A 10,023-nucleotide genomic window follows, 5' to 3' on the forward strand; every position below is an offset into this window, starting at 1 on the left:
GGCAATAAATCACTGATATATCTATTAGGGGGGAAATCAGGCTGTACATGCTATTGATGCTAACACAACTAAAAAAACACATGGAAATGGGAGATATCTTTTACCTCACTGGTTAGAGGACAACCTGCAGAAGACAGTCAGCTACATGTTGGAGTGATGCATTTAAATTTATGGGTCGCTAAGCAAAGGAACACAACACTTATTTGTCATCACTCATATAAATATCAAGTTGAAATCATTTGTGCGAGAGGAGAGAGATGAGGTTGCACGTCCTGTTAAAACTAACAGCTCAAAAACCACACGGAATCTGGGAGTAATGAGTACATCCCTGGTTAGAGGACAATTTGTAGAAAACAGCTAGATACATTTTGAAGTGTTGCATTTTGATTCAAGTGGGTCACCGACGAGGTAAGTCTAACACAACACGATGTTAATCACATAAATAGTACTCTTTCATTTCAGACCCTGAATTTTTCCCCTGATGAGGCTAATATTCATATCATGCTGAAATCAATAGAACAGGGGACAAACGTTTAGGGTTCTACATTGTGACATCATTAGAATACTCCTACTACAATGTTACAACATTCTACATTGTAACATCATTAGAACACTCCTACTACAATGTTAAAACATTCTACATTGTGACATCATTTCATTGATATCATGAAACAACTCCTTCATGTATGTACTTTCTGATGTTTTATCAGAGATCTTTTACCAGAGTAACTCTTCCCACATTGATCACAGCTATGAGGTTTCTCTCCTGTGTGTGTTCTCCGGTGTGCTATCAGGATATTTGCCTGAGTGAAACTCTTCCCACATTGATCACAGCAAAAAGGTTTCTCTCCTGTGTGTGTCCGCTGGTGCATAGTCAGACAGCTAGATGTAACAAAACTCTTCCCACATTGATCACAGCTATAAGGTTTCTCTCCTGTGTGCGTTCTCAAATGTACCATCAAGTTGCTTGAGTGAGTAAACCTCTTTTCACATTGACTACAGCTATAAGGTTTCTCTCCTGTGTGTGTTCTCTCGTGAATAGTCAACTGGCTAGATGAAGTAAAACTCTTCCCACATTGACTACAGCTATAAGGTCTATCTCCTGTGTGTGTTCTCTGATGTGTTTTCAGGCTGCTTGGAACATTAAAACGTTTCCCACATCGATCACAGCTATAAGGTTTCTCACCAGTGTGTATTCTCTGGTGTATAGTCAGACTGCTAGATGTAACAAATCTCTTCCCACATTGATCACAGCTATAAGGTTTCTCCCCTGTGTGTGTTTTCTGGTGTGCTTTCAGGCTGCTTGTAACACTAAAACTCTTCCCACATTGATTACAGCTATTAGGTTTCTCTCCCGTATGGATTCTCAGATGTCTTTTAAGGTCAGCTGAAGAGGGGAATCTCTTCCCACAGTCAGAGCAGCGGTGAGATTTCTTCCCTGTGGGTCTCCGCTGGTGTTTGAGGTGTTCTGATGTGGAGAGACTCTTCTCTGTCTCTTCAGCATCATGCTGTTGTTGAGGCTCCCCAGAGGATCCACAATAGTCACGTCTCTCTCCTGTGTGAACAACAAAGTCAAACAGATGGTTAAAGGCCCACAACCGCAGTAATCCACTGTTTATTGTAACTAAAAAATGATGCACATATGTTGTGTCCAAACTTGTTTAACAATTGTCTTAAGACAGAAGGGGCGGCAGGGTAGCCTAGTGGTTAGAGGGGAGGGGGGTCAGGTAGCCTAGTGGTTAGAGCGTTGGACTAGTAACCGAAAGGTTGCAAGTTCATATCCCCGAGCTGACAAGGTACAAATCTGTCGTTCTGCCCCTGAACAGGCAGTTAACCCACTGTTCTTAAGCCGTCATTGTAAATAAGAATTTGTTCTTAACTGACTTGCCTAGTTAAATAAAAGTAAAATAAATAAAAAAATGAATTTTCTTCTTCTTCTTCGGTTTCTTTTTTTGTTCGGCAAGTTGAGGTGAGGCATCTGTTTCTAGACATTTCTAATGTACCTGACCACCCCAGTAAAACTAATCCCACCCGAATAGGGCTGTTTCCTGTTTCTCTGCTGCTGCTGCCCCCATCACATCCTGACCCAGTCTGTAATACCTACATGTTTCAAGCAAACCACTATAATCCCTGTGCACAAGAACGCCAAGGTAACTGGTTTAAATGACTACCGACCCGTAGCACTCACATCTGTAGCCATGAAGTGCTTTGAAAGGCTACTTCATGGCTCACATCAGCACCATTATCCCAGAAACCGCCTCAACACCCACTCCAATTCACATACCGCCCCAACAGATCCACAGATGATTGCAATCTCTATTGCGCTCCACACTGCCCTTTCCCACCTGGACAAAAGGAACACCTATGTGAGAATGCTATTCATTGACTACAGCTCAGCATTCAACACCATAGTTCCCTCAAAGCTCATCACTAAGCTAAGGAACCCGGGGGCGAGGGGCTCTCTGGGATCCATCCGTCTTGGATGGTTTGTGACCTGGCGGTTGAGAGCTTGGGCCGGTGCCAACAGGAGCTTGGTGAGAGATCTGTCAACGTTTCCTTGGGCGCTTGACCCTGGTTGCTCCTGTGGGTCGCTCTGGACGGGAGTCTGCAAGATGACTAAGTGAATTGTAAATGTTGAGCGGCTTGTTTTAATAATCCATTTCTTTTTTCTTTAAATCATCCGCCATACTGATCCTCAACACGGGAGCTCAGTCCCGTCCTCTACTTCCAAGTTCACCCACAACTGTATGGCAGCGCAACACTCCACCACCATCATTAAGCTGGCTGACAACCAGACGGTGGTAGGCCTGATCACAGATGATGATGATGATGAGACAGGCTATAGGGAGGAGGTCAGAGAGCTGACAGTGTGGTGCCAGGATAACAACCTCTTCCTCAACGTGGACAAGACAAAGGAGCTGATCGAGGACTACAGGAAACGGAGGGCCGAACACGCCCCCATTCACATTGACAAAACACACCAAGACAGTCGTGAAGAGGGCACAACAAAGCCTATCCCCCCTCAGGAGACTGAAAAGATTTGGCATGGGTCCTCAGATCCTCAAAAGGTTTTGCAGCTGCACCATCGAGAGCATCCTGACTGGTTGCATCACTACCCTGGTATGGCAACTGCTCGGTCTCCAACCGCAAGGCACTACAGAGGTTAGTGCGTACGGCCCAGTACATCACTGGGGTCAAGCTTCCTGCCATCCAGGACCTCTATACCAGGCGGTGTTAGAGGAAGGCTCCAAAAATTGTCAAAAGACTCCAGCCACCCAAGTGACAGACAGTACTCTCCGCTACCGCACAGCAAGCAGTACCAGATTGCCAAGCCTGGGACCAAAAGGCTCCTGAACAGCTTCTACCCCCAAACCATAAGACTGCTGAACAGCTAATCAAAATGGCCACCCAGACTATTTACATTGACCCCCACCCTTTTTTCCCCTTAACTCGCTGAACCCCTTTTATAATTTATTTACCCCCCAAAAATGCTCCACTGACTCTACCTGAATACTCACTACACTCTACCCGCACACTCACTACACTCTACCCGCACACTCACTACACTCTACCTGCACACTCACTACACTCTACCTGCACACTCACTACACTCTACCTGCACACTCACTACACTCTACCTGCACACTCACTACACTCTACCTGCACACTCACTACACTCTACCTGCACACTCACTACACTCTACCTGCACACTCACTACACTCACTACACTCTACCTGCACACTCACTACACTCTACCTGCACACTCACTACACTCACTACACTCTACCTGCACACTCACCACACTCTACCTGCACACTCTACCTGCACACTCACCACACTCACTACACTCTACCTGCACACTCACCACACTCTACCTGCACACACTCTACCTGCACACTCACCACACTCACTACACTCTACCTGCACACTCACCACACTCTACCTGCACACTCTACCTGCACACTCACCACACTCACTACACTCTACCTGCACACTCACCAGACTCTACCTGCACACTCACACCAGACTCTACCTGCACACTCTGCACCTGCACACTCTACCTGCACACTCACACACTCACTACACTCTACCTGCACACTCACTACACTCACTACACTCTACCTGCACACTCACCACACTCACTACACTCTACCTGCACACTCACTACACTCACTACACTCTACCTGCACACTCACTACACTCTACCTGCACACTCACTACACTCACTACACTCTACCTGCACACTCACTACACTCTACCTGCACACTCACCACACTCTACCTGCACACTCTACCTGCACACTCACCACACTCACTACACTCTACCTGCACACTCACTACACTCACTACACTCTACCTGCACACTCACTACACTCACTACACTCTACCTGCACACTCACCACACTCACTACACTCTACCTGCACACTCACCACACTCACCACACTCTACACTGCACACTCTACCTGCACACTCACCACACTCACTACACTCTACCTGCACACTCACTACACTCACTACACTCTACCTGCACACTCACTACACTCACTACACTCTACCTGCACACTCACTACACTCACTACACTCTACCTGCACACTCACACACACTACAACCTGCACACTCACTACACTCACTACACTCTACCTGCACACTCACCACACTCACTACACTCTACCTGCACACTCACTACACTCACTACACTCTACCTGCACACTCACTACACTCACTACACTCTACCTGCACACTCACCACACTCACCTGCACACTCACTACACTCACTACACTCTACCTGCACACTCACTACACTCACTACACACACTCACTACACTACCTGCACACTCACTACACTACCTGCACACTCACTACACTCTACATGCACACTCACTAGACTCTACCTGCACACTCACCAGACTCTACCCTGCACACTCACTACCTGCACACTCACTACACTCTACATGCACACTCACTAGACTCTACCTGCACACTCACTCACCTGCACACTCACTACACTCTACCCGCACACTCACTACACTCTACCTGCACACTCACCACACTCAACCTGCACACTCACTACACTCACTGCACACTCTACCTGCACACTCACTACACTACCTGCACACTCACCACACTCAACCTGCACACTCACTACACTCACTACACTCTACCTGCACACTCACTACACTCTACATGCACACTCACTACACTACCTGCACACTCACTACACTCTACCTGCACACTCACTACACTCACTACACTCACTACACTCACTACACTCTACCTGCACACTCACCACACTCAACCTGCACACTCACTACACTCACTACACTCACTACACTCACTACACTCTACCTGCACACTCACTACACTCTACCTGCACACTCACTACACTCTACATGCACACTCACTACACACACTCACTACACTCACTACACTCACTCACACTACACTACCTGCACACTCACTACACTCTACCTGCACACTCACTACACTCACTACACTCTACCTGCACACTCACCAGACTCTACCTGCACACTCACTAGACTCTACCTGCACACTCACTACCTGCACACTCACTACACTCTACCCGCACACTCACTACACTCTACCTGCACACTCACTACATTCTACCTGCACACTGACCAAACTCTCACTAGACTCTACCCCCACATCCTACACTGACACTCCCAACATACATACACTACTAGTGTTGCACAGTACCACAGGAATGTAACGGTAGCAAAACGTTATGATACACTACATGACCACCAGTATGTGGACACTACATGACCAACAGTATGTGGACACTACATGACCAACAGTATGTGGACACTACATGACCAACAGTATGTGGACACTACATGACCAACAGTATGTGGACACTACAAGACCAACAGTATGTGGACACTACAAGACCAACAGTATGTGGACACTACATGACCAACAGTACGTGGACACTACATGACCAACAGTATGTGGACACTACATGACCAACAGTACGTGGACACTACATGACCAACAGTATGTGGACACTACATGACCAACAGGACACTACATGACCAACAGTACGTGGACACTACATGACCAACAGTACGTGGACACTACATGACCAACAGGACACTACATGACCAACAGTACATGGACACTACATGACCAACAGGACACTACATGACCAACAGTACGTGGACACTACATGACCAACAGTACGTGGACACTACATGACCAACAGGACACTACATGACCAACAGTACATGGACACTACATGACCAACAGGACACTACATGACCAACAGTATGTGGACACTACATGACCAACAGTACGTGGACACTACATGACCAACAGGACACTACATGACCAACAGTATGTGGACACTACATGACCAACAGGACACTACATGACCAACAGGACACTACATGACCAACAGGACACTACATGACCAACAGGACACTACAAGACCAACAGTATGTGGACACTACATGACCAACAGGACACTACATGACCAACAGGACACTACATGACCAACAGGACACTACAAGACCAACAGTATGTGGACACTACAAGACCAACAGTACGTGGACACTACATGACCAACAGTATGTGGACACTACAAGACCAACAGTACGTGGACACTACATGACCAACAGTATGTGGACACTACATGACCAACAGTACGTGGACACTACATGACCAACAGTATGTGGACACTACATGACCAACAGTATGTGGACACTACATGACCAACAGTACGTGGACACTACATGACCAACAGTACGTGGACACTACATGACCAACAGGACACTACATGACCAACAGTATGTGGACACCTGCTCATCGAACATCTCATTCCAAAATCATGGGCATTAATATGCAGTTCTGTGCAGGCAAGTCAAGTTCTTCCACACCGTACCTCGACAAACCATTTCTGTTTGGACTTGGCTTTATGCACAAGGGAATTGTCATGCTGAAACAGGAAAGGGTCAAACTGTTGCTATGGATTTGGAAGCACAGACTGTTCTAGAATGTCGTTGTATGCTGTAGCATTAAAATGTCCCTTCACTGGAACTAAAGGGGCCTGATCCATGAAAAAACAGCCCCAGATCATTATTCCTCTTTCCACCAAACTTTACAGTTGGAACTATGCATTCAGGCAGGTAGCACCCGCTAAAACCAGATTTGTCCGTCAAGAATGAATCACACTTCACCACCTCGCAGTCCGATGCTCCAGAATCACCTGGCAGTCCGATGCTCCAGAGTCCAATAGCGGAAACCTTTATACCACTCCGGCCGATGCATGGCATTGCGCGTGGTGATCTTGGGGCTCGTGTGCGGCTGCTTGGCCGTCCGAGGCAGTTTGGAACACGCTTCAGCACTCGGCCTTCCCGTTCTGTGAGCTTGTGTGGCCTACCACTTTGCAGCTGAGCCGTTGTTGCTCTTAGACGTTTCCACTTCACAATAAAAACACTTACAGTGGACCAGGGGAAGCTCTAGCTGGGCAGAAATTTGACAAAACTGACTTGTTGGAAAGGTGGCATCCTATGACGGTGCTACGTTTTAAAGTCACTGAGCTCTTCAGTAAGGTCATTCTACTGCCAATGTTTGTCTATGGAGATTGCATGGCTGTGTGCTTGATTTTATACACCAGTCAGCAACGGGTGTGGCTGAAATAGCCGAAACCACTATTTTAAGGGGTGAACACATACATTTGTTTATTTAGTGTACTTGCAACTGCTTGACCAAAAAATATTAGTCAACAAAACAGCCTATCGACCAAAGAATCGTCCAGCCGACTACAGGTCAGCCATAAAAAAAAAGTGGGAAAAAAATTGGCAGAATATTATACAATTTGACTTAACAGCTGTAACAACTTGACCCCCACAGGAAATCTACACTGGCAGTTATAGAATATACTATATCATAGGAACCTGGTTAAACTATCATTATGACATCATGGATGAATTCCAGAATATACTATATAGCCTAGAAACCTGGTTTATGACATCATAAATGAATTCTAGAATATACTATATATCCTAGACAATTTGACCCCCACAGGAAATCTACACTGGCAGTTATAGAAATACACATTTACTATATAATTCTTGAAGAATATAACTTATAAATGCCTCAAATGTCAACTGTATTACCCTGTCAGAAACCAAAACATAAGCTCCTATAACACCACTGTTTGTAAACAAACACTGCATAGCCTCAAAATCTGTTCCAAACTTTCATTTTGACCTTCTGGATGTCATGTCTTTGTATATAGTAAATATATATAGTGAAGCGACTGTCAAGCCAACACGTTAGAACTGTTACGCTGTTAAGTCAAGATGTCTGAACTTCTTGATGAGGTCGCTAGGTGTTGGGTTAAGGTTTCTACAATAGCTTTCTCTATGAATTTGAGAGTGGTTACATTTCTCCAGACCCCATCCCTCAGCTGTTCGCCAAGTCTCTGTGCAGCCATTTGGTTGCTGTTTAAATACTAGGTTGCTCCTTTAAAAAAGTCACACATCAACCAATCTGCAGTTCAACCAATAACAAAGCTGTAATTACACCACTGTTTTGGTAATAAGATGATGGATGGGGCTGGAGAAATGTAACTAGTCTCAAATTCATAGACAGACCTATGGATGTAAGGACTGACCATCCATGATATCAACATTATAGTTTTAACCATGTTGAGGCTATACAGTGTTGGTTTACATTGTTTCTAAACATTGGAGTAAAAAAGCTTATTTGGGTTCTGATGGGGTAAACAGTTGAACTAAGCTCATGAGGCATGTGTTATATTCTTCAAGAATCAATGGCTATAAATAAATAATTTAAAAGTCCAAATACGGATGTAGCAATTGCAGATTTCCCCTTTAACACCAAACATCAGTTCAACAACTGCAGAGTTTGTGCCTCTGATTCTAAGACAGTACTTACTAGTGTTAATCAGGGAACGGTTTCTCAAAACCATCTTACGGTTGAGTTCATCATTAGAACCATTGGATGCCTTAAGATGCGTTTGGGAAACCGGGCCCAGATATTCAGTTTCCTCCTCTTCTTCCTCCTCCTTTTTCGATGTGACAGTCATCTCTCCCTCCTCCTCTTTCACATCAAAAACGGCATCCTCCTCTTTCTCTTCCTCTTCTTTTACTGTAACATCCTCTTCCTCTTTCACTCTGAACGAGTCTTCATCTTCTGTCAATGTAACGTCTTTCTCTTCTTTCACTGTGACATCCTCATCTTTCTTCTCCTCTTTCACAACAATGTTCAGCCACAGACCCTCTTTCTCCGTCCAGCAGACCTCCTCTTCTTCAGCAGGAGGAGAGCAGCTTAGTGAACTCATGGTCGGGGATGTTAGATAGCTAGGCTAATGCTAACTGAACCAGCCCGCTAGCTGACTAATAATAACAACACCGTAAATATGAAATTAAATGGGATAAAATTTAATTGGATAACTAACTAGACGATATAAGTGTGTTTAAAACACAGTGGCTAATATACACGAAAGCGTCTAAAGATCTTTATTAGTGCGTCTATTTTGTCTATCAAGCTACCGAGGTGTCTGACTAACTGTTGCTGCTGTTGAAAGAAGCGTTCCGTCCACTAGATTATACGTCACACCAGCAGCATCGCCTTAAATTCTCAGACCGCCATCTGCTGACTGGAGGGGGTAACGCAGTTGAGAGAAAATTTATATTTTATTTTCAGACAAAATGGACAGGAAGAAATGAGAAGAAATTAGTCAAGGAAGTGAAGTCTCCGGAGGCATGCAGAGGCCAAATTGAGCTCCATTCCGCATTGCTGTGTGCTTCTTAAAGATTTTGTATCAATGCGGAGGGGGCTATGTATAGCTCTGCATTGACATGATTGGTTTAAGGTAGGTGAGGGCGGGGACACAACCTCACAAACTCAATTCCTTGACAACTTTCTTGACAACAGCTCCGCGCTGCTCTGCGAAGCACGAGAAGTATGACACTTTTGTTGGATAATATATATATATATATATATATATCCATATATCCATATCCATATATAT

At 45.1% G+C, this 10,023-nt stretch overlaps 1 protein-coding gene across 1 annotated transcript; it reads right to left on the minus strand.

Moving 5' to 3' along the window:
- LOC112220599 (zinc finger protein 664-like) lies at positions 1 to 9,601 on the minus strand. Its single transcript, XM_042315412.1, has 2 exons — positions 8,925 to 9,601; positions 1 to 1,555 (listed from the first exon to the last, which is right to left on the minus strand). The coding sequence occupies exons 1-2, from the start codon at positions 9,328 to 9,330 to the stop codon at positions 681 to 683; spliced, it is 1,281 nt and encodes a 426-aa protein (XP_042171346.1). The 5' UTR covers positions 9,331 to 9,601; the 3' UTR covers positions 1 to 680.
- Between the last annotated feature and the right edge of the window lie 422 nt (positions 9,602 to 10,023).

The sequence above is a fragment of the Oncorhynchus tshawytscha genome, unplaced genomic scaffold (assembly GCF_018296145.1).
Source record: "Oncorhynchus tshawytscha isolate Ot180627B unplaced genomic scaffold, Otsh_v2.0 Un_contig_8328_pilon_pilon, whole genome shotgun sequence".
Taxonomy (NCBI): Eukaryota; Metazoa; Chordata; class Actinopteri; order Salmoniformes; family Salmonidae; genus Oncorhynchus; species Oncorhynchus tshawytscha.

What these genes read in the sequence shown, in the direction of transcription:
- LOC112220599 (XM_042315412.1), bottom strand. Translation starts at nt 9,330, where the DNA reads ATGAGTTCACTAAGCTGCTCTCCTCCTGCTGAAGAAGAGGAGGTCTGC. An exon ending in CCGTTCCCTGATTAACACTA is followed by an intron (nt 1,556 to 8,924) that starts GTAAGTACTGTC and finishes TTGTTCACACAG; the next exon opens with GAGAGAGACGTGACTATTGT.